This window comes from Onthophagus taurus, chromosome 1 (genome assembly GCF_036711975.1).
Source record: "Onthophagus taurus isolate NC chromosome 1, IU_Otau_3.0, whole genome shotgun sequence".
Taxonomy (NCBI): Eukaryota; Metazoa; Arthropoda; class Insecta; order Coleoptera; family Scarabaeidae; genus Onthophagus; species Onthophagus taurus.
Genome location: NC_091966.1, coordinates 28,663,903 through 28,689,649, shown reverse-complemented (window position 1 = coordinate 28,689,649; position 25,747 = coordinate 28,663,903). Strand labels below are relative to the sequence as shown.

The 25,747-nt window shown below is 36.4% G+C and overlaps 1 protein-coding gene across 9 annotated transcripts in view; it reads left to right on the top strand.

The window, feature by feature from the left end:
- LOC111413454 (paired box protein shaven) overlaps window positions 1-25,747 on the top strand; it is a 155,755-nt gene that overhangs the window by 119,770 nt on the left and 10,238 nt on the right. For all 9 annotated transcript variants that reach the window (XM_071199221.1, XM_071199227.1, XM_071199216.1 and 6 more), the window contains 2 exons: window positions 66-263; window positions 13,632-13,861. In XM_071199221.1, the coding sequence (XP_071055322.1) occupies window positions 66-263; window positions 13,632-13,861 (428 nt within the window). The remainder of the gene's footprint in view (window positions 1-65; window positions 264-13,631; window positions 13,862-25,747) is intronic.

The following is a 25,747-nucleotide window of genomic DNA, read 5'->3' as shown; positions in this document are numbered from 1 at the left end:
AAATCTTTTAGTTATAAATTATTTATTTATTCGTTTTATTTTATATATTTTTTTTTCTTTTGCAGATATTATGAAACGGGTAGTTTTAAGGCGGGTGTTATCGGCGGCTCGAAACCTAAGGTGGCAACACCGCCGGTGGTGGATGCGATAGCGAACTACAAGAGAGAGAATCCGACCATGTTCGCATGGGAGATACGGGACAGATTGCTGGCGGAAGGCATTTGTTCGCAAGATAACGTGCCCAGTGTCTCATCGATTAACAGGTAAGATAAATCGATCGGAACTCCACGTGTGTATACCTTACGTTGGGAACGTAGTCGTCCGAACGAAAACTCGACACGGGATCGTGTACAGCAACAATTACTTAAAGAACTTGTTTACTTCGACGTTGACGACAATCTCCGCCGCCCGGACCCGAATAAAAAACCGTCCACTCCGGTGACGGCCTGAATAATTTAACATACTTTATACACTTGTTTGTTACTTTTTGACTCAGGATAATTTTTTGTCTCAAACAAAACCGAGTCATAAATCGAATCATAATTCAACTAAATTTAGGTGGAGGCGCATAAAAAGACCACTTTCTTCCCCCCATTATCTTTCTAAAACTCTTAAACTTTCTGCAAACGAAGTATAAGGGCTGTAATCAGGGTGACGGGTCCGGGAGATGATAAATACGATTCGGTCGTGGGGGGAGAAACGGGGGGATGGTGGTTGTGAGGGCGCTGGTGTCGCGGCGGGGTTCCGGAAACGGACATGACGCCATGCTGAGTAGAAACAGCGGAAGACTACTCCAAACAATGGCGAAGCGCACTCCGTTTTTATGCGGCCGCAATTAGGGCGACGGAGATTCGGATTGTTTTTCCAACTTATAACGATCTTATTGTGTGCGGTTTTTATTGGTCTTTTTTTGGGAGGTCCAATAAAAACTAGCCCCCGTGCGCGGACTTGCCCGCAAATATCATTATTCTTCGAAACTACCCTCGGACTCGGAGGCATAGCTTCTCTGAAAACTACCCACGCTGACGTTGTTTATCGTTTAATTTTTTTTATAAAAGAGGGTTCTACAAAATGACTAATTTTTATGGGGACATTTAAAAAAGAATTATGTTTTGTTAAAAAGTTGGGGTGGTTAAGTCTTCTTTTCATACTGAGAATTGTTTGGGTGTATTAAGTACAGCAACACCTAAATAGGATAATCCAAAGTAATACCAAAAACCACATCCCTTGATGCGTCCTAATCCACTTAGCGGAGAGCGGCGGTGTTTTAACGACGACGCCTTCTCGGCCCAGAAAGAAAAATCACACTCCCCGATCCATTCCCGTCCTTCTACCTCCGCGTTGCACTTGATGAATAGTTGATTTCTGGTCCCTGGGGGCGAGTCAGAATAACAACCCCATTGATATAAGCCGAGCGCCCCAGGGGTAATTCGCTCCCGTGTACCTTTTTACTGCCTTCTCTGCCCGACGACCCCTTATGCTGCCACCGGATTATGAGCAGAATACAGGCTACTTACTGACTTTCCCCTTTGTCCTACCCTTATAACGGCACCCAGTACCAAGTTTATTGATATAGTTATGCGTGGGCGTACATAATTTCAAACAAATCTGTATTACTACAATAAAAATGTTAAAATGTTAAAGCGATCATAAAAATTTTTATTTCTAAATGGAAACTTAACCTTTTTTGGAACCATTAACCCACTTTTCAATTTAAAAACTGAAATCTTTCAAATATCATATAGAAAACTGTCCGAATCACAACAACAATGAAGTAAAAGAGAATGAACATATCAAATCTCATCCGGAGAGGGTACATATGCGTTATTTTGTCGACGTTGTCGCCCTTAGAGGGTAGATGGTCCCCGGGGGCGGCTGCAGTCAAATTAAATATGTCAAATAGAGTCCCACAGGGCTGCTCCGAAGAGCGCGTTATCAACCTTTAGAACAATTTGGGGTTGTAATGATTAAGCGTTTGTTTGAGCGGGAACATTCAATATGCTCACCAATCGGGGTAATGAGACGGCGATGATTTAGTGATTTGATTGGTTCGAACAATCTGTTGCCCAATTTTGATGGATGTCAAAATTACTATGAGAATATTCGATTATGTAGTAATAAATAGAATATGTAATGAAAAAAGGAAAGAAATTTAGAAAATTATAGGTAATTTTTATATGAAAACCCACAATGTTATATAAAAGTAAAAGCTTTCGTCGAATAAACCAAAAAGGAAAGCGAGGGTTTGGATAAAAGCCGGTCTGCTATTTGAATAGTCGATCGGTCCTCATCTACATCAGCGGTAATGCCGCGGTGGTGGCGTCGTCGTCGTCGGTGGTTCTTCTCCATTTTGCAGGATCGCCGAGCGAGGCGGATATCGGTTCTGGGCTCGATTTCACGAATCTGAGCGCCAGCCGAGCGTTCCGGAACCGGCTTTCTTCTCTTATTGATTTTCCCCGTCCACCGCCCTCCTCTTTTTCCAAGGGATCGAACTTCCTTGTGTGTGCCACCAGCCGGCGTCTCGGCCGTCGCGACCTTCCGTCTTTCCCCTTCGTTCCCTTCATCCCCTTTATCCCGTTTTCGCACTCCCTCCTTTACCCCGACAACTTCACCGCTCTACCAAGAAGACTCTCAACTCATACTCCACGGTTTGTATAATCAACCAAAAATTCCATGCTTCTTTATAAAATTATTATAAAATTGAAATTAAGTTAAGTTTATCTTCAAAATTCCTTATCTATGAATTTTATGAATAAATATAGTAAAATCTCGATATAACGTACTAACGTACTACGTGGAAGGGAGTGTCCGTTGTAACCAAAAGTCAGCTATCCACATCAATGCCTTCAGTCTACCTGGCTTTATAGTATTCCTGAAGACGCACGGCTAAATCCGAAATTTTTTAGTTCTAGATCTTGAGTTAGTGCTAGTTTTAATTCAATGAAAAACAATCTAACGCTGAATAACAACTAAAACTAGAACTAACACTAGCATTAGAACTAGCACTAAACCTAGAACTAGAAATATTCGGGTTTAGCCGTCCGTCTAGAACTAACGCTAGCATTACAGTTAACACTAGAACTAGACAAATTCGCTTCAAATTACGCGGATTCGCATATTCGCATATTCGCATTTTAAATTTTGTTACTTTTTTCAACATTCACGCCTCGATTATTCGCGAATACGCAAGTACGTCCTTTTTTTTACTTATTTAAAACGAAGGGTTTACTGGGTTCTCTGGGAATCCCTCATTTATGTTCGATTTTAATGTTTGTGTCAGGTTAGGTGCTTATTTTTGCGTTTCATTCAGGTTAGTATTTCTCCTGATTTTTTACACCATAATTTTATAAGCATGTAATCTTACAACAGTACTCAAAATGGCTATAAAACGACGTGCGACGGAAATAAATTTAATTGCCAAACGTGCAAAATCAGTTATCACTCTAGAAAAGAAGATTCAAGTTCTTGATATACTCCGGGAAGGGGAAGGAGCTACCGAAGTAGCTCGGGTCTTTGATGTCAATGAATCTACGATAAGATCTATAAAGAAACAAGAAGATGTAATCAGAAATAGCGTAAACTTCATCAAACCTACCTTCATCATTAAAGGTAACGTCTCTTTATCTTTGGATTGAAGACCAAGGTCGCAGAAATATCATTAACTAGCGCTAGATTAATGGATAAAGCCAAAGAACTTTATCTACATTTTTCGGGTGATACGGATTGTGCTGAAGATGACTGTAAATTTAAAGCAAGCAGAAAACACGTTGTATAGAGAATCAGCTTCAGCTGATCATCAGCAAGGCGTAAAATTTCCTGGAGAAATAATAAAATTAATAGAAGAACAAGTATCAACAAGTATTTAATGCGGGTGAAACCGAGCTTAATTGGAAACAAATGCCAACACAAACATACATTTCAAAAAATGAAAAGGTAGCTCCTGGTTTTAAATCAGCTAAGGATAGAGTTACTTTTATTTTGTGCAAATGCAAGCAGAAACTTTATTACGAAACCAATGTTAATATATCGAGTAGCTAATCCACGAGCTTTAAAGAACAAGGACAAAAAAGCTCTTCCTGCCTACTGGCGAGCTAATTCAAAAGCTTGGATGACCTCTCAGGTATTTATAGAGTGGTATAAAGAGTATTTCGTTAAAGAAGTAGAGCGTTATCTAAAACCTAAAAATTTTGCATTTCACGTTTTATTGATTTTGGATAATACCCCATCTCATCCAGTAGATGCTCTCAAATTAGATCACCCATGTGTAGAGATGGTATTTCTTCCCCCCAACACAACATCCTTGTTACAACTTTTAGACCAAGGTGTTTTAAAAGCTTTTAATAGTCATTATATCTGGCACACGTTCAGTTTTGTACATGAAAAATTACAAAATGACATTTCTATCTCAATAAAAGATGTGTGGAAGTTTTACAATATTGACCATGCGATTTCATGTATAAAACTAGCTTTAAGTAACATTAAAGTATCAACTGTGAGTAATGCATGGAAAAAACTGCCGAAAGTGCAAGGGAAGTTGATGACGCAATAGACAGAGCTGTCCTCTCTGCATGGTTGCTACCGGGAGATGATTTTCATACTATTGTAGCAGCTGATATCAAATCTCTCGTCAATGAAGAACAGGAAGAGTTGTCCAGTGCAGACTTAGACTTAACGTTGAAGGAACTTAATTAATTTATACAAGAAACAAATAATCTTGCTGAAAAGATAGTAGACCAAGATCCATTAACGGAACGAAGCACAAAATTTAAAAATGGTCTTAATTCTGATCTTGCTCCTTACAAAGAGCTTAAGAAGGATATGCAACATAGAGTGTTGCAACCTACCATACTTTTATTTATTAAACTATCATCTTCTATTGATTCTTCTTGATTCATACATCATATAGGGCAACTCGGGGAATCCCCTAGTTTATCTATGAACGTGAAATAGAGCATCTTGGTGAATAACCCGACTTGGATGTTATCTATGCGCTAACATTTATATTTAAATCTATAAATGTATTAAATATATAATATTAATAAGTAATTTTAAATTTATTATTGTTATTTAATGGTATGCTGCATATTTTTCTTGGTTGAGTGTACGTTTTATTGGGGGGACGACAAAAACGAGGTCCCGTGGAAAATGTCCGCCGCCGTTACCGCCGCGTACAGATTGCCTGCCACCCCCGTGGGGGGCTAGACACAAAGGGGCGTCGCCCCAACCCTCGCGTACACCGCGTTTCGGGCCAACCCTCGGCAGCTACTCGAGCGAATCGCGATACGCCGCTGTTTAGATTGTGTGTGCACCGAGGGGCGAATTTCTTGGCCGTTTGGACTTCTTAAAACATCCTTATCCTTTTCAAGCACCCTACGATTTCGAAAGGATAATTGGTGAATTGTCGATCGTTAACCACTCGTTGTCGGCGTCGTTCAACCGTTAATTAATTGACGACCTGCCAACATAATTGCACTATTATGAAAATTTATCATTGTTTTTCTTCTATTACTAACTTTAACTTTATGTAAAAAATATCTAAATAAAATTTCTATTTTTACACCACTTTGTTATAATGATTAGAAAAAATAAATAAAACGTATTTTATGCATTACTTAAAGGACAAAGCGCTATTCCATTTGGATGGGAAATAGCAAAAAGGAAATTCCACTGAGGCCAGGGCGCTTGTATACGCTAAAAGCAAGGACTTCCGATAAAAGCTCCCTTTTTTAACCAGATACCGCTCGTAAAAGGGGCGCAAAAGTGCATCGAAGTCGGCCGTCCTTCGGTCTCCGTCGTCATCTAAAGCTCAATGAGCAGAGCTTAATGGCTACGCGCGGCTTTACCAAGCGAATTCGCTTGAACTTCTTTCGGGGAGAAATAAGTTTGTGACCCACGTGTTAGTGCCTAACGTTGGTTTGGCATTAAGAGTATTGCCGTTGGGAGCAATGTGGGCGAGCGAAAGTTGTTCGGTCAATTTGTCATGGCTTTACTGCGCGCGAAATTGTCGTTACTTCGATTGTACGCCATTATTTAATGATTTCTCTTAACGTTCTTGCTTTTAAGTGCGACGCGTAACCTATTTACCGGTGTTACGTTCCAATATTTTACACCACTGCGCATAGATATTGATTTAAAGTCCCACAAGCAATTGCGTTTTTGTGGTTTTCAAATTTATTGGTTTATGAAAACTTTTATAAAATATCAATCGTTGATATTTCATAAGATGTAATAATAAAGAATAACTTAAGATATAGAATGTAAAAAATGAAATGTAAAGTTCAAGTTCAAGGATATAAGTCATTACAAAGTACTCCCACTTCCAGTATTACGTCCATTAGAAACTTTCTTGGTCCACAAATCGTTTCTGGTTTTAATTCAACTGGCGCAGAATTGATCTACGCGAAGCTGGTTCCTTTTGTAGAGCATTGCCAAGGAGGAAATCTCACCGCAAGACGTACTTAGATCTGGGCGGACAATTTACTTTCCAACGTCGATATTTACGTGTGTAAATTACGGATTCTTGGAAGCGGCCTCTGCCAACGGTTTCTCCTAAACATGTCAAAGGAGAAGGATGTCCCTGTTGTCCGATCCACTAGAAATCTATTGATTCGCCTCGCGATCGAGACCGACGGGAGGGAGACGATGGTATACGATGGAGATTGGAGCGAGAAGGACGGTGATGAGGATCTCCAGTCAGTCAGTGGCGGAGGCCATTCAGCCAGGACCCAATCACACCGTCAAAGGCCCCCTGCCGACTTATTCACGTATCGCATAAACATTTTAATGAAGTATACCACTTGGGGTATAATGGGACTGAGAGTCTATTTTAATAGACACACCATGCGACAACGTCGAAACCTCTGGATGACACCAGCTGCCCGGTTTGTGAGACGGAAGTACGGGGATGTAGCGTTTGCTAGAAAAGGACGGAAGTACACCGGCACCGTGGCAAAATATTTGCCGTATTGAAGTGTCAAGTATTGTTCGGTAGCCCATTGTTGCTGACCCGTTAGATTTGTTAGAAACGGCGGCGGGGTTATCGCCGTACAGAACCGAACCAAACCTCTCCGTTCCATTCTGCCACTTTAACGGAGAGAGAGAGTTGAAGTTTCGACGATGGGGATTTCAGTGGTAATGCGAAAATAATTCCCAGATTACGACCGGATTAAATCGTACAGACCGGTGCTCTAAAGCTTATTTCGGTTGACTTATTTTCGTATAAACGAATTAAGGTTTCACGGTTTTAATGATGTTGTTGTTTGTAGGACGTTATTACCACAATAAATTAATTAAATTAATTCCAAAAACATCTCGTTAAATACACCACACTCAACATCCCAAAATCTTATCTAAACATATCCATATTTCCCACTTGACAAAATCAATTACACCCACATTATTATCATATCCGTGCACGCGAGCTCTACCCCAAATCTAATCATCACGACCAAAAGTAAATAAAGTCGTAAAGGAGGCACTCCCTTTCACACTCCACTCTCACTATATGTACTCTATTCCCGATGATTACATCGGATAGAAAAATTGAAATAGAAACATTAGAAGCATCGACACCCCGTCGAGATCCCCAGAGGTGCCATATTATTATCAGTCCAATGGCTCTTTTCAACGGATTCGGGTGACATACGGCCATTTGGGTGCTTTGCGAAAACGTGGACGTTACCATTAATCGCAGGGTGCCTTGTCGAGTTCGTCGTATGTTTTATTCAATTAAATCGTCGATTGGACAAGTGCTCGATGGGCAAAAAATCGCCTATTGCGTATGTTACTTCGCGACGGGTGATTTATGTTTTGAACCGGGAACGTATGTCGAGCACAATGCGCAATATTTTGAATGATTAAATTGAAATTGCTGTGTTGGACGATTTTATTATTGCAGAGGACGAATATTTATGCTATTCATGCGAATTAAATACAGTTACAGTAAAATCTCGATATAACGGACCTCGTTAGAACGGATTTCGCATATATTATTCCCCAAGTTGCTCTATTTCATGTTTATAGATAAACTCGGGGTATTCCCCGAGTTGTCTATGCGATGTATAAATCAAGGACGGCAGTTCTAGCTTTAATTGTTATTCAGGGCTAGAGTGTTGTATATTTTTATTGAACTAAAGCTAACACTAGACCTATAACTAGAATCATTCGGGTTTAGCCGTACGTCTCTTAACTCTTACCGGCACAGGAAATTCAATTGTTGGTTTAAGTCGACCTGCAAGAAAAATGAAACTTGAAAAATTTTCATATTATTTAGTCCTATAACAAAAATATTACAATTTTAAATAACATTTTTCTAAGCTTTTTTCTTTATTTTTACCCCATTATGATAGTCTTGAAAGCAAGTTTTTCATAAGCATACTTGACATATAGTACATATTCATTCTGGGCGAACTTGCTTTGTTCTGGTACTACATCTTGCACATCTTTTTTGAAATCGTTCGTTTGTGTTTGTTTATATTCACTTATTGTGCGTTAACAGCTGGACGCTTTAACAAAACTAATTTTTCTGCCAGTAATCCGTCAATCACTTGCAATCGAAAATCTTCATGGTTTATGGAATTGTCTAAAAGTTTATAAGTTCACTGTCATGAATTGACTAATATAATTATCATGCAGGTCAGGATTTGAACTCCTGTAATCTCTATTGCTAGGTAACTGTTTTATTCCCGTTACAAAATTTAATCCTAAAAATGTTTTGATTTCTGTACACTTGAACGATTGTCCAGTTCGTTGCTGCTCCTGTGTTGCATATAGGTTGGTTTGAAACACAACATTGTCGATTATTTTGTTTGTTACAATTAAATTAAATATTCCATACGGTGCTGGGTTTGTAATTTCCTTGACACTATCCGTTACTCCAACTATTTCTATAAAATCATTACGATCTAATGAACAGATTTGTCGTGCCATTTTGGACTTGGTTAAGTTTTTTGAACATTACTCTTATTATTTGTAGAAAAGAAACTTAGCGGAATATTGACATCGGAATCATATTAATCTTCAATAATCATCGTTTCTAATGTTTCATCACAATTTTTATCGTTTGATATGGCCTCAAATACTGATTCTACATCAGATGGAAGAGTTTCATATTCACTTATTGATTGCCATGTCTATCAAATTAGGTTCTAATTTAATAATTAACATTTTATCCATTATTAAAAAAATAAGTCTGAAATTTTTAATCAGTTCAAATATAATTGAATTTCTAATTTTTTTGTTCAAATAGAAATGTTTTACAATTCAAATCAAGGAAAAAATAAAAATAAATTATGATATAAATTCAATATAAAGTATTTACCAGAGTTGTTGGTGATTGTTATAGTATCACACAATTGTTTTCACTTTTGTTTTGTCGGAATAACTCGTGATCTAATGCACCACCTTCACGAACTACGTCTAATAAAAGATTACAAACCAACGAGTGTGTATGTGGCAGGTTCAGACATGTAAAACTCGATAAATAACATTAGTCATACTCTAAGTGGTAAAGCAAGTGGTACGTTTTAGACTGCGCGTATACCATCAGCAAAATATTTATTTGGAGATACAATCTAAAGACCACCGTGCCGATAAGGTTACAAATAATGTGATTGATTATTCGTACCACTATGCTTGTATGAGTTAAGACGGCTAAACCCGAATGTTTCTAGTTCTAGGTCTAGTGTTAGTTCTAATCTAGTGTTAATTCTAGTTTTAATTGGACCGCGTTATACATCACTTGACTAAGCGACATTTTATCGTTTTTAGAGATTTTCATACTGTCTGACAGGTAAAGGTGTAACTTATCTTAGAAAGAATGGAGAATACCGAAAGACCTGAAATACCATTTGTTTGAAAGGATAAAGCTAAGCGCCAATCACGTTATTCGATTTCAAGTTCGAGTTGCATCATACGTCTAAGAACCGAGTTACATGCGACATTTAGATACACCAAGAAATTCAACAATAGAAAAAATAGAAATATATAATACCTACAATTTCGGACCAGTGTCGTTTTCTAGATGTTAGTATAAAATTAAAAGTTTATCTTTTATTTTATATAGAATTTAAGTCTAACTAGTTTCGGACCTTGGCCATCTTCAGAGACTCTACAAATAGATTAACATCTCTCATCTTATCCATTTTACAAACGACAGCAGTAGGTAGCGTTAGTTAGCATAAGATATCACTATATTGCATATTTTTATTGCACTAAAACTAGAACTAACACAAGACCTAGAACTAGAATCATTCGGGTTTAGTCGTCTTGAGAGACGTGGGACTAAATCCGAATGTTTCTAGTTCTCGGTCTAGTGTTAGTTCTAGTGGCAGTGGTAGATAGCGCTAGTTAGCATAAGATATTACTTTGTTGTATATTTTTATTGAACTAAAACTAGAATGAGAACTAGAAACATTCAGGTTTAGTCGTGAAAAAAACTTTCAGTTGTCAATGTCAACTTTAATTTTATTATTATATTCGTAATCTTCATAAAATAACCTTTAAAGTGAGTCCAAACATGAAGCATTTATCTCATAAAACCAAAAAGTTCGAACTTTCAACTTTTAATTTTAACATATTTATCAACTTCATAAAAAACCTTTAAAATGAGTCCAAACTCGACATTTAGATAGACTTAGATATTAATGGAGATACAATCACTTCCTGTTTGAAACGTCAACGTCAATTTTGACATATTTGTCATCTTCACTAAAAAACCTTTAAAATGAGTCCAAAGATGACGCACTTATCTCAAAAAACATTAGACATTACGATAGCAATTTAATTTTTAAATATTAATACCAACCTTAATTTTTGATTTCTTTTTATTATATTTTTGTTTTTGCGACAAATATTAAAACATTTTATAAAAAGTTGCTTCTCGAGTAATATTGGAATTAAACGTATCATGTTTGGACTCATTTTAAAGGATTTTTCACGACGATTACAAATATGTCAAAATTGACGTTGACATTCTTAACCGGAAGTTGACCATAACTTCATTAATATTGAAGATAAATATATGGTGTTTGTACTCATTTTAAAGGATTTTTAATGAAGATTCCAAATATGTCAAAATTAAGGTTGACATTTTGAACCTGAAGGTACTTATCATATAATAGAAGTTTTATAACCGAAGTTAATCTAGTGTTAGTCACTTTTCCGCACTCTCGTTTTATTTTTAACGTCTTTTTTGGGTCATTGATTAAAAAAATCGTCTAATTTTAACCTGTAAACTTGTAACACTTCGTCCTTAATTTCATTTTACAATTTTTTAAACATTATTTTTGTAAATTAGTAACTAATAATTTCATTTCGACTTTGATTTGTGATCTTTTTTAACGAAAGAAAAAGAAATATTAAGAAACTTGTTTGTAAAATGGATAGGATAATTTACAAAATTAAACGCTAGATAATTTTCTTCCAAAATTTTTACGCGAAACATCATTTTGACTCTAGTATTTGTAATTAAATTTATGCCACGACTTACAGAAACACCCTGTATGATTATAAAACGACTGACCAAGCGGATTCTGTGCTTGTGATGGCTATCATTAGTGTTCTGTGATAAAAATAGACAGGCACCAAACAATTTTCAATAGTTTGAGCCTGTCTATTCTGAGAAGTCTTATATTTTTAGAGAGATAAAACGACAATCTCGGTTTTCTCAACATTGTTCATTTGTCGCTTAGTCAAGTGATGCATAACGCGGTCCAATTGTTATTCAGTGTTAGATTGTTGTTTACTTTTCTTATTAGTATAACTGATAACTTAGAAGAAGTGATATTTGCAAATATGCACATTTAAGATTAATATCATCTTGATATTAATCGTAAAAGGAAGCAGGATATCGGATTGGGTTTGTCGGTTTTAAAAGATTAGTTCGACAGATATCAAGTAGACCCGGAACCGGGACATAACGCGTAGAAGTACGCATCGGAGGCCCCATTAAACCACACCATATTTGCTTTTTAGTTATGACGGTCTGTTGTTCCGCGTCCTCCTATCCGCAAACACAATTTGCGGAACAATTACGGGCCCGGAGGAAGCCGCAAGTTAAGTAGTTGCGCGCCGGGGCCACAGCGGACCAACAATGTCGTCGCCGCCCTCTCAAAGCGCCCTTGTTTGTAATCGAATCGGTCCACCACGCTCTCCACCCGGCATTAGAGCGCGCGGACGAGCCGCCTCTGGATTCGCGTAATCCAATTTGTAGTGAGACTTATTAGTTCGAACGCCGCGCCATTGCGGTGGCGGTGGCTGCAGAGGCGGAATTCAGTTTATGAAATACGCCCCGGCGATTAATAACACCACCCCCCTATGCGAGAGACGCTTCTAGTTGCTTCCGGGGGTCTCGCACTTATCTAGTTGGCCCCAGGAGAATTAACAGAATCGATCCTCCTTTGTCATTCTCTTGCTTCAGGTGGTCGTGGAAGGATGTAATGCGGTTAAGAGGGTTGGAAAGGTTTTGGCTCTTGGGTGGTTTCCAAGATGTTTACTAAACTTCACTTTAAATTAATATTATAAATATTGAGAATTTTTCCACAGGATTATAATTATTTATTATCATTGGTCATAAAACCGTCACTGGATATAAAGGTTTGCACCCAGGATTAATATCTAATCGAAAACTGAGGGGGTGGTACTATAAATTTGTTGTTCGCGAAAACCGGAACACACTCCGGACCGTAAAATGGCACGTGCCACCGTGACGACTCGTGGCCTGCCACGCCACGCACTCTACTCAAAAGATCATTACTGCAATTTTCTACGGTCTTCATGCTGAAGCGCGAACATGGAATTGTAATCACAAAACGAAGTAGGGAATTGCCTCTCTTATTTCCCCTATTTTCAACGTGAACTTTTAAAGCTGCAAGTTGTGATTGATGCGATTCAGTTCAAAACCAAAACAAAAAAAATACGCCAAGAATAATTAGATGATTTGAAGTTAGGGTGGATTTTTGAGTTAAATTTATGAGACACGCGATCTAAATTCGCGACGTCAATCAACCCATAAGATCAATTTCATGGTTCTTAGATACTCGTTCGCGTTATAAATTTTTGAAAAAATTTTATTATCCCACACACAAATTCAATGTGTCGTGTTGAAATATTCTTGTAACCACGACTAATCGCTGTAGAAAACCATCTGATTTATTAAAGCGCCACCGATCACCGTCCTGTTGACAATATTATTCGATTATCAATCGAATAGAGCTTATTACACGGTTGACTAAGTGCTAGGCAAACACGGACAGTAGTACAGATATGACGAAATGAGATTCTAATAACCGACGACCGAGGATAAGCCGCAATTGATTAATTGCACGCAATAAATCCCAGCAATTGCTACTCTTTGACGGGTCTATGGGACACTTCTTCTTCATCATCTTCTTCTTCTTCATCGCCAACGAAGCCACTATAAATCATCGTTTATAATCACGCAGAATACGCGAATAGCAACAATCATAATAAAGAGGTATATAACTATAGTCCCTTTCAACCCATCAAAGTAATTGTGATTAATGATCGAAAGCAAATGAAGATTGTTCAATATCTCTTTAGTTCTATTCCAATGACTTACAATGAAACAGTAGTTACTTTTAAAATTATTTTGCTATGTTTCTTTTTTATAGGATTGTACGGAATAAAGCAGCGGAAAAGGCGAAACACGCACACCAAATAGCGACAAGTGGGGGTGGAGGAAACGGAACAGGAGCCGGAGGACCGGTGTCGGTGATAACACACGCTCCTCCGACACAACTGTCGGAACCGAGGTCGGGAGCGTATAGTATAAATGGAATCCTGGGTCTTCAGCACGATCCCAATGGCAACAACATCAAAAGGAAACGGCTGGACGATCACGGTAAGACAATTATTACGGAATCCGTGTTTATTTATAAAGCCGGTGACACGCCGTTTGCGAAAATACAGCGGAGTCGGTGTTTGCGATTTGGCGCCTCGTTCAAACACGGTTAGCTGTTAAATCTAAATTGTACCGTTAATTAGAGGCTGAAGATGTACTACGTTGGTCACATGATTAGGACGTTAAGTGTTGGTTTAACCAGCTATAAATACGGATTTCTACTCTATTAATCAGAATAATTTTCGATAATTCAGGTCATAGTTAAGTTTTTTTCACTTCAATAAAACCTCGATATAACGGATCTCGTTAGACAGGACTTCGAATATAACGAACAAAATACGTTTAATAAACAAAAGACTTCATGAACGATAAAAAAATAATTTTATTTTTGACAACATCAGGCACGACTGAAAACACATTCATAAAAATTTTAAAAATCAAAAAATTATGAGGTTGGTTATGAATTCATGAGGTTAATGACTAAGAAAAAATTGGTAAAATGTGTAAGTTGGAAAATTTAAGGATAAGAAAAGTATGTTTACAACACATTAAAAAATTTCAAAAAATCGATTGAATAAAATAAGTGTGGAGATCGATACAATATACAGGTGTCTCAAGTAACTGTTAGAACTCTTTTGAAATTTTGGTAGCATGGGTTGTTCATTGGGAGCTTTCGATCTAAAATATTTTTAAGATGGATTCCGGTCTACCGGAAAGCCAAAAAAGATCTAAATTGGCAGGATTACTGCTCAGATGCTGTCAAATGGATTGTCATTTGTTGCATCAGAAGATTTTATACATTGCTCTCATATTGGAAAATATATCAAAACATGCAGGAAATGCCGGAAACCGTTTGTATTTTCAAACGTTGGCTGAGATATGCGGTTTTAAAGAGCATGGTGATGAGCATGAGATTTACCAAAAAAAATTTAAAACCAATTTTAAAAACGAAAAACGTTAGGTACCAATAACTTTTATCAAAGTCAACATATTTGTTTACGTACAATTAAAGGGTGTAATAAAAACTATAGCATTTCATTTAAAATAACGAAGTTGTGATCTACTTCCGGTAGAACGGAAGGAGCAGCCATCAAGAATAATAATTCTTAAGCCGTGTTAATAGACGTACGGCTAAACCCAAATGTTTCTAGGTCTAGTGTTAGTTCTAATGCTAGTGTTAGCTCTAGTTTTGGTTACTATTTAGGGTTAGATTGATGCATAATTTTCACTGAACTAAATTTAAAAGTCAATATCGATAAAAAATTAGCAGTAAACAAAATTTAACATTTTCAGCTTTTCCTATGGGAAAATTTTGTAATTAAGGTAGAGAAATCAAGATTTTCAGCAATTTATTTTCAATAGATAACATAGCAACACTGTTTGCGATATTGTTGATCACAAGTAGGTGTTTATTAATTTTAATTTGGAAAAACTGCGTTCTCCAGTTGCAACTATCAAATCCAGGATCCATGATCAAATTTAAAACTTCGGAAGGGGTAGTCTTTCTGGTTTTATTGCAGACTCAAGAATTCGTCACACAATAAGTTTCCATTAATATCCGATTTAGAGTTGAATGTTAGTTTTTTTAGCAGTGCAGAACAATGATTCAACAGGTGTTATTTATTTTGCTTTTCTTTTATGTCAAAAATGATAAGTTTTAGAAAAATCATAAGCATTTATTATGATTTGGGGTCATTTATTGGTTTTAATACGTCTTGGTCACTTTTGGGGTTTAAAAATTTGCTACACATTTAGTTCTGACGCTATTTCAGTTGCTGTTATAACAGCTTGTTCGAAACCATATGAACAACATTATTATACATTTAAGCATTTCTGTAATATGAACAAAGTCGATATTGGGTGACAACATTTATTTGATAAAGAACATCGTACCATATTACAAGAGAAATTATAAAGTTAAAGTCTTTCAGTTATTCTGCAAGTGTTGTCACTTCGTGTAATGTCGTAGGATCATTTGGTTTAGTATCTTCAGCCAAAGACGCTAAAGCATCATGAACGTCATAAAGTTGATATTTAACAGCCTTAACGCTTTCGATTCGGGATTCCCAACGAGTATCGCTTAATTTTTTATGGGTATAGATTTTCAGGTGCTGCACCAGTTGTGACATCAATTTCCAAAAATGTAATGAAATATTCCGTAATCGTTACGGCATCCTTGGTTATGTCAGTGCACTTTAATGTTAGAGAGAGTCGCTCTTTATGGCTTATATCAGTACAGTCAGCTATGATTGCAAAATGCTTTGACTTCTATCCATTCATTTTGTATATTTTTGCCACAATAATGGTCAGCCAACTCACCTTTCATTGCTAATTTGACATGCTCCTTCATGCTTCCTTGCCAATAATTGTACGAGTACTAAAAATGTCCCATTATTTAAGGTAAATAATTTATCAGAAGGTCCTCTGAAACACAGATTATTTTCAGCTAAATATAATGTAATCTGAAGCACATTTTTCCATCATAAATTTTCCTTGAAAATTAATTTTTGTGAATCTTTGTTCTTCTTACAACTGATGTAAAACCTGAATACATTGAAACTTAACACAGGAAAGCAACAAAAAAACATCAAAGTATTGCATTTATTGTTGCTTTACGTTTATTTTTATGATTTTTACATTATTAGCTACTTAATGAATTCGTGAATGTCCCTTGATCCTGGTGCCTTCTTGCCCCTGGCGCCCCGATCGCTCCACCGGCCCCACCCTAAAGTCGTCACTGTCTAGAACTAGAAACATTCGGGTTTAGCCGCACGTCTTTTAGCCCTTTGTATCCAGACGGCACTTTAAAGTACCGGTAGTTTTAAACACTCATTTTAAACTATAATCTATTCGGCATATTTAGAGCTGTTGGTACTTTCTACTATATAAGAAACAACCTGTATAAAAAATGACGCAATCCGCACTGTAGGGTTCTTAGGTATATTTAAACTTATTCATCCAGATTTGAGGTTAGAAGTTTAGTGGAAAGTGGTGTTGCTGAATTTTGTTGTTCAAAAAGGTATCTTTTCGATAAATGGTTATTAGGTGTGATTTGTACGCAGCTTCGTGTATTGTTTAGGTTTTGCAATTACAATTTTCAAACATTTATAACTATTAGATTTTCGTCGTTCTGTAGCTACAGGTCTGATAAATAAATATACAAATTTACTGCGTCCACGAAAATATCGTAGCGTTAGTTCACCAGCCCAGTTACCCAAAAGACGAAAGTACGGCTATTCTGTTACTGACGACGTAAGACTTGGGAACCGTGGTTCGCACTGGATTATTTTTGGAAAAGAAAGAGAAAGGTGTGAACATTTTCCAGACCTCACTCAAAATGTACTGCGTGCAATGTTTATTTATGTTGTAATGAAAGAAAGAACTATTTTTCTGAATATCATGATGTGATTTAGCTTTTAGCAAGTGTTACTTATTTTCTACAGTAATAAAAATTGTATTGTTTTTATATTAGCAATAAAAGTTTTTGTATACTGCAACATCACTAAAATATATTTTAATGCCTGATCTCAAGTACCACTATTCCCCTGGAGTAATGGTACACACTATAGTATACACTATAGACCCCTAGGTATTCTCCTAGTGTTATTTCTAGTTTCAGCTGTTATTAACACTAGCATTAGAACTAATACTAGACCCAGAACTAGAAACATAAATGTTCAGCCGTCTTAAGAGGCTAAACCCGAATGTTTCTAATTCTAGGTCTAGTGTTAGTTGTAGTGCTAACTCTTGTTTTAGTTGTTATTAATTTCACCTAACAGACTTTTGGTTATAACGGACACTCCCTTTCCCATATTAATTCGTTATATAGAGGTTTTCCTGTAGTGTTATTGGAAAGTGATTGATTTCTTTCAATTTCATTGTTTTAATTGGAAGGAAAAAAGGTGTAGGGGTTAAGTTATAATGAAAATAGTGAAAGGAGAGGTGTAGGATAAAAAAGTATCGAGCAGGATTGAAGTTCAGAGATCGGCATATAGAGACGTTAGCGCTGATTGTGGGCGCGTGCGGATGTCGCTTCGTGTTAAAACGTCGGGCATTTTTTCTTAGGCCGCTGGCAGTTTAATTAGTCGGTCGACGGAAAACACGGTCCCAGCAAAACGGACCAGCGGCGGCGGCGGCGGCGGCAGCAGCGGCTGTCCATGGGCAGTCGGATCCGGCCCGTTTTCCCTCGGGGTCGTGCCTGACTGGCTTTTACAACGGCCCTAAATGAAGTGGACAGCGACCTCTTCATTATCTCAACACAGAACGGCATCGGGGGACCGAACCGAACCGCACACACACACACATACGCTCATATACACATATCCACGCACACGTGTATAAACGGATGGATATAAACGTGCGTTTGCCGCTCGCGCCGCCCTTTTGCCATCCGGAACTGGAGCGTCGGTGGCGGGCGTCGCGACGCGCGGCAACGCGCTGCCCTTTATTTACTTGGTTATTTTAGGATCGCGGTCCGTTCGACAATGCGCATTGTTTTATTAACAAGTGCGCCCGGGCGACCGGCGATGTCATAATCGAAATTAATAGGGAATTCTCAATGGGCCCGATCGTGATTTAAATTCTAGTTTATTAACTTTATATTGAAAATTTCACAATGGGTAGCCCGCACCGCGACGTGATTTATACAACCAGTATCGCGCACCGACGCGCTGCCCATCCCAAAAATTGATTTGACCGCTATTCTAATCGCCGAATTTCGTTGTTTTAGTGCGTATCAATTTCTAGTTTCGTTTCATTTCTACTAAACACCGGAAAATAACCATTAATACCTAAAACTATGTCAATATCTCAAGCATACCCATCACTACAAACAACTTCAATGTAAACAACGTTAATACAATTCATAATGTTCTGTTGCATCTTGACCGGTCTTCTAGCCCTGGTCCGGATGCTATTCCAACTTTATTCTTAAAAGACTTTGCTACTGTTTCGTATTTTTTCGAAGTTCTTACTTAAAGGTGTGTTCCTAAGTATGTGGAAAACGATTTTCGTTATTCCAATATTTAAATCCGGTGATAAACAGTTGGTATCCAATTACCGTCCTATTTCTATCCTTTCAGCTATTCCCAAGGTCATTGAAAAAATTATCCAGTAATATCTTAGTCTCTCTATTTCTTACTCTATAATCAATGAACAACATGGTTTCCTGTCTGGGCGATCGGTGGAGTCTAATCTGTTGTCCTATGTAAACTTTATTCATTCTGCTTTAAACGAGGATACTCAGAATGACGCAATCTACACCAACTACTCCCAAGCCTTAGACAAAATCGGTCATACTATTCTTGTACAGAAACTTTTGTCCTTTGATATTCCAGATGGTCTTATTCACTGGATTATGTCTTATTTATCTAACAAAAGTCAGGCGGTCGGAATTGGTAGCTTTGTATCTGGTTACAAACCTATCACATCCGGTGTGTCTCAGGGAAGTCATATTGGACCTTTACTATTTGTAATGTACATAAACCATATTTTTTCTTGTTTTAAATTATCTAAGTTTTTATTCTATGCCGACGATAATAAAATATTCACAAGGATCGGGTCTAATCTGGACTGTCTAAACTACAGGAGGATCTTGATCGCCTGCATGACTACTGTCGCCTCAATCTTTACCTAAATTATAACAAATGCCAAAAAGTTACATTTACTTGGTAACGTTATCTTTATAACTTTAACGGTCCTGCTATCCGGTCCACGGATAAAGTAAAAGATCTTGAATTGAATTCCAAATTGCGAGTTCATCATCATATTGAATTTATGGCAAAGAAATTTCTACGTAACTTGGGGTTTATTATCAGGATCAGTAAGAATTTCACGAACTTTTTGTGTATAAAAACCCTTTATTTAGTATTTGTCAACAGTGTACTATGTCATGGTTCTGTAATATGTGATCGTATTGAAGTTATTCATCGACGCTTTGTACGTTATTTGGCACATAAATTTCATCTTCCTTACTGCGATTACGACAGGCGTTGCATAGTCTTCAACTTATTGTCTCTGCAGCAACGTCGAGTTGTTTCTGACTTGATCTTCCTTTTCAATGGCATGCTGGATATCTCCGATCTTCTGCCTGAGTTGAGCTTCAAATTAATTTGTACGCCACCCAAAGGAATAAAACCCTAAACTTGAAACAAGAAGAGTTGCTGTGTTTCCTTGGCATAAATTTCTTAATGAGTTATCACAGTTTGCCAAGCTATAAACTCTTCTGGAGTAATGCTGAAGACTTGGGGACCACTTGTCATACGAACAACGACCCGTAACAGGTTTCAGGAGATTTTATCATATGCTCCAGTTATTACAACTCATAAAAAGGGGTTATACGCTCTGGTGCTTAGCAGATTAGCAAGGGTATATAAAGAAATTTGATGTGAATCAGGGAAAATCTCCTGAAACGGAAGAAAAATTTCAAGTTTATGGGTTAGTTGAAAGGATTGTCCTTCAACTTTCTGAAGTTGAGTGGAATAAAAATAGACTTGTGTATTTCGATAGCGTTTTAATTCTGTCACAAAGTTTCAAAATTTTTGACTTCTAGGAACACAAAGGTTTAAAACGGCTAAATTCGAATGTTTCTAGTTGTAGGACTAGTGTTAGTTCTAGTTTTAGTTGTTGTTCAATGCTAGATTATTATATATTTTTATTGAACTAAATTTAGAAAATTTAGAACACTAGACCCAGAACTAAAAACATACTTTTATGGTGTACCACAACGATTTACACGTTACAACGCCACATTTCGTCTTAACATATCTAACACCAACCTTTATCAACACTCGCCATTAGTTCGAATTCTTAATTCCTATAACCAGGGCTTCAATCATATATCGTTTCTTTAGGCTCTTTTAGAGAATATGTACGATGTTTTGTTGATCGCTTTATTGTTTTATTTATTTTAGTTTATGTCACAATTTTTATATTAATTTATCTATATTATATTATTTATTATTTTTATTATATTTATTTATTATTATTAATTTATTAACTTATCTAGTCAACAAATTTTTTTTTTCAATTTGATTCGATTCAATTGATTTGATCGTATAAATCTCATCATTCGAACGTGTATTGTATTGTATTGTGAATTCTCGATTAGATTTACTTAAACACGCCGGATTTGGCAAGAGGCTGTACGTTACCTTTAGGGAGATTCTCCCCCTAAGGGTCTACGAGGGTCTGCAAACGGTCATCACTAGCATAACAATACTTGACTTCTCCATAACACCAGTCGATTTATTTCAAATATACCCTCACTTTCCCCACGGACCAGTCAATATAATCGCAATACCACAGCCCCAGGACTAGTTTGCCCTTCCGCCACTCTAAATGGGTAGTTGAAAATTTCGCTTGGTCCACACGCTGTGGGTCCATTTATTGGAAAACCCGAAATTTCAACCGTGATTTTAGAGACATTTTTTATAAAAGGATGTTTTTTTTTTACTTTTTCAGATTTATAGATATTTATGAAATAAAAACGATTTACTTTAATATATTTTGAAAAGAAACAAATTCTGAAGTACGAGCCACCGGATGGACAGACGATAAACGTTTACGTGCTCATATAAAGATGCCAACCCAGAGTTAAAGTGCTTTGAAAGCGTTTCAAATTATGGGCCTCTCAGTTGGAATAACTGATATTAATACGATAAAACGGATTTCTAACGCTAATGATATCGCTTTTCTAATTAAGTCAAAGCTTAGCCTTACATATTTATTATTTAGCGATCGCGTCAAAGAAACGATGGGTTCGCTAATGATCCCGTTGATAGTATGCGCAACGACCGTTAAGTGGCTATCGTTAAATGGAAAGTGATCGTGTTTATTAATTAATAACGTTATGATTATATTTTAATGTTTAATAATTGAAGTAAAAAGAATGTATAAAGTATATATACGTTAACTGTATTTTAGTTCTTCGGATATTCGCTCTATCAGGCGATATTGAAATATTAAAATACTTTAAGGATATAAATATCGATGATATGTTATTAAAGATGAAAATAACACATTTCAGATCTACTTTGAATTAATAATGAACGAAAATTGGACATAAATTCTTATGATATATTTAGAATAGGATAGGATGGTTAAGAATTTATTGAAACCCATAAAATAAAATTAAATTAGAGAGTCGGCAACTTAATACAAAATAAAGCAATAATTTTTTTCTATAATAACAATCTTCAAATAAGAAAATGATTTTGTAATAAACGAGTTATGTCTGACTTCCTACAATTTACGAACATACTTTCTTTCGCATACACAACCTCTATATATCGATAAAAAAACCATTCGCCTCCGCTTTCTAACAACTAGTTTATATGCACATTTCACCAGTGAAAGCAATTAACGAAAAAAACACCCAGGTCCTATTTGCATTCGCGTCAAACGCTCCCGTTCGCGTTTTATCTTCGATAATAATCGGATTCAAGTTTATTTCCTCTTTTGGACGTTTTCGCCCTCCTCCAACAATAATTGGTCGGAGGATCATTTCGGGGCATTGTTCCGTAATGGTGCTTGGGTCTTGAGCGGTTTACTTGACAATAAGGTTCGGCAATGGGCAACTTTTGGCCGGAACTTCCACGTTTCCGGGTTCCACATCTCCCTTTTCCCCACCTTTAAGGTTTCGAGCTTCGTCCCCCATCGAAATGGATGAGGACAATAAGCAATTGTCGGAGTATGGAAACTCCAACTGAAACAATTATCGCCAAGAGATTCAGTTGCGCACTAAATAAGCATCTCTCACTCTTCATTTACCTAAATACACCTATTTATTTTTTATACGAGATCTTAACTTGATTTCAAGTCTTGATGATGATGATGATGACAAAGTACGTCTTTTCTAAGCCGCAAGTTATCATCTGAGGCCGTTTCGCAAAATCACGTCACCGTGAAACGGTTCGACAGCGACAGTTGTTCCATCTCTATCCCGCTCCTTCGTCCTGGTCGACGCTAGCGCCGCCAACCAATCGCCGCGATGGCGGATTATGAGGACATCACGCGCGTTGCTACGCGACCGCGAAACCCCCTACGTAATCAGCCGGATACGCCTCGGACACCGATAATTTGCCACCACCGTGTTTCAGCAACGTGGCACGGATGGAAAGTGAGAGAGACTGCAACAGAAAGGGAGAGATAAAATTTAACCGAAACATAGTGTGAAAGACAAAGATGAAAATTGATGTCTTGGACAGAAAAAGGAATGTGGATTAGATAAATGGTTCTGCAAATAAACTTAACATTGATTAGATTTGTTATGTTCAGTTTTATTTATGATATGTCAATATTCGCAGAGATGATTTAGTGAAAACTTAGTGTACTAGTCAGCTAACAATCCCAGAAGTAAGATATTTTTGTATGACCAATAGAAGATTATCGAGTCTGCATATTCTAACTTCTCTGCCTTTTCATGGTAGCAATATGAATCGATAAGATAAACACAAATTCAGTATCATCGTGGGATCTAAAGAAACTGCGAGGATGTAGCATAAATTGAAGTATGTGGAATCTCCAATCAAATTTTGCAGCTATACTTATATGGTTTTAACATAGAAATGAAAAAGAAAAGAGATGTTCCTTAACCCAAAATATTCTGAATTGCTACGTTCCTGTAGATGCCCTATAGATCAATAAGTGTATGTTGTTTTATTCATTTAAGGAATAACGTGGAGACATAGATGATAAATGCTCAAATAAAAAATATTGATGTCATTTGTATCGTAGCACCCCTCATATTTCGGAACTATTGTAGGTGGAATAATATTAGATATGTTGCTGTCATGGTAGGCTCAAAAGCTCTTATTACAAATAGGTAAACAAATAGAGATAGCCGAAATACAACTGTTTGAGATCAACAAATCCGTATTATCATAATATATCTAATGAATGAAATATTGATTTTTGTTAATTCATTGATAATGGATTACAATACCAAAAATGTATATTTTTAGCCATATCTATCAGACTATCTTGGAGTAGATGGTAAAATATGTCACTTTACTAATTTCGATGGCTTATATAGAGTTTGAATGAATTCGATATATTGTTTTATAATCTTTTTTTCTTTTATATATTGGTAGTGTATCAAAGCATGCATAATTGATAGATCTGTATAATAAATGCACGAAAGAATATAGAATGATAATAATATTATATCTTAAACTATGACACCAATAAATAATCGAAAACTTAAATTAAATAATTTTTGGCAACAAATGCAAACAAAAATATTCTTGGTCTTAAAATATATATACCAATATGTTGCTCTTAAAATTGTTGTAGAGAAGACAACATTCGATTTTTCTAAAGTCTGCTTCCAATCTAGAGATCACGCTTACAATTTTTTCCTTAACACCCACGTATAGTCACTTTTTACTTAGCTTCACCGTTGAACAGGATTTCTAAATCTGTATCCAACACTTAAAGCGACATAACTGCAAAGAAACAGGCAGTGTCGATATATAATGCTTCTATCTAGATAGTTATGATAGTCATCATATATTGCTCACATCTATCATCAATATAGGGTAAACATACCAGTTATTGGACAGTTAAGCTTTTTTTCAATTTCAGGTCGCTACCACTGGATTATTTTTCAACGGATATTATTCTGCCTATGCCAGATCTTAGTACATATATCCTATTTTAAGCTAACGGGTTTTAAATATTTCTAATATTACAGTTCTTTCAGAAAATTTTAAAAAACTTGAAAGGGTTCCAAAAAGTTAGTTATTGGACAAAAAATTCAATTACTAGACACAATATTTTCAGTTATTGGACACTGGCAAAGTAATGATTAAAAGCAAATAAAAAATTGAAATCAGTGTTCAAAACTTTTATTAACTTAAAACTAATCACTTGTGTGTACCTATTTTTCATTTCATTTTCGTACATATTAAATAGTTCTTCGACTTCCAAGTCGTCATGTTCTGTTCCATAGTCTTCCGAATCTTCTTCACTTCCCATTTTTGGTTCCTCACACATTTTGCTGTCAGGTTTTATTTGATCGTCTGTTTTGATTCCTCCTTCACTTTCTATTTCTGAAATATCATCATCATCACTTTTCCTCAGTGAAACACATGTGACACAAGAATAAATCCTCATCACCTTCTTCAGGAACATGTTCATTATATTTTTTCGGAACACATCGTCGGTGAATTCTTTTCTTGCAGCTATCACATGATAGGTAATTATTTTTATGTCAATATCGATACTAATAGTACAATGGGACCATCTCAACAAAACTAAGCAAACTACTGAATACAGAATTCTTATTTTCAGCTGAAATAATTGGGATGTCCAATAGCTCGCAGGTGTCCAACAACTGGTAGGTTTACCCTACTACTTTTTAAATCGAATGTTCCCATACGAATATAAAGTTGATCAATTTATTGCAATTTATAAATTCGATAATTCAGCAGATTATGAACACTATACATCCAATACTATAGTGTCAGTTAGTTCAAACATTGTCGGAATGTTTAGAATAGTGAATGAATTAAGTACACAGAAAAAAAAATAGGGCTGATTACCAATGTGTTCATTGATAATTTGGACTCTATGATATGGTCATACTATTTAGTTGACATAGTAAAATTAATCCCTATACGAAAATTGTACTTTTACAATAGAAGTTTAAATTTCAATCTATATTGTAAAAAAACTATAGAAAGTTGGTAAATATGCGATAACATGTACTGTTACAAAAAAATCATAGTAAAAGTTGTGAGTACAATAAATTTATTGTAACTCATACCATGATATAGTTGTGAATTTCATAGCATTTTTCTCAATGTATATGAAAATCCATAATTCACTCAGTGAGACTGAATATGATTGATAATTATGACAAGCTTGATTGATAATTTGGCTTGT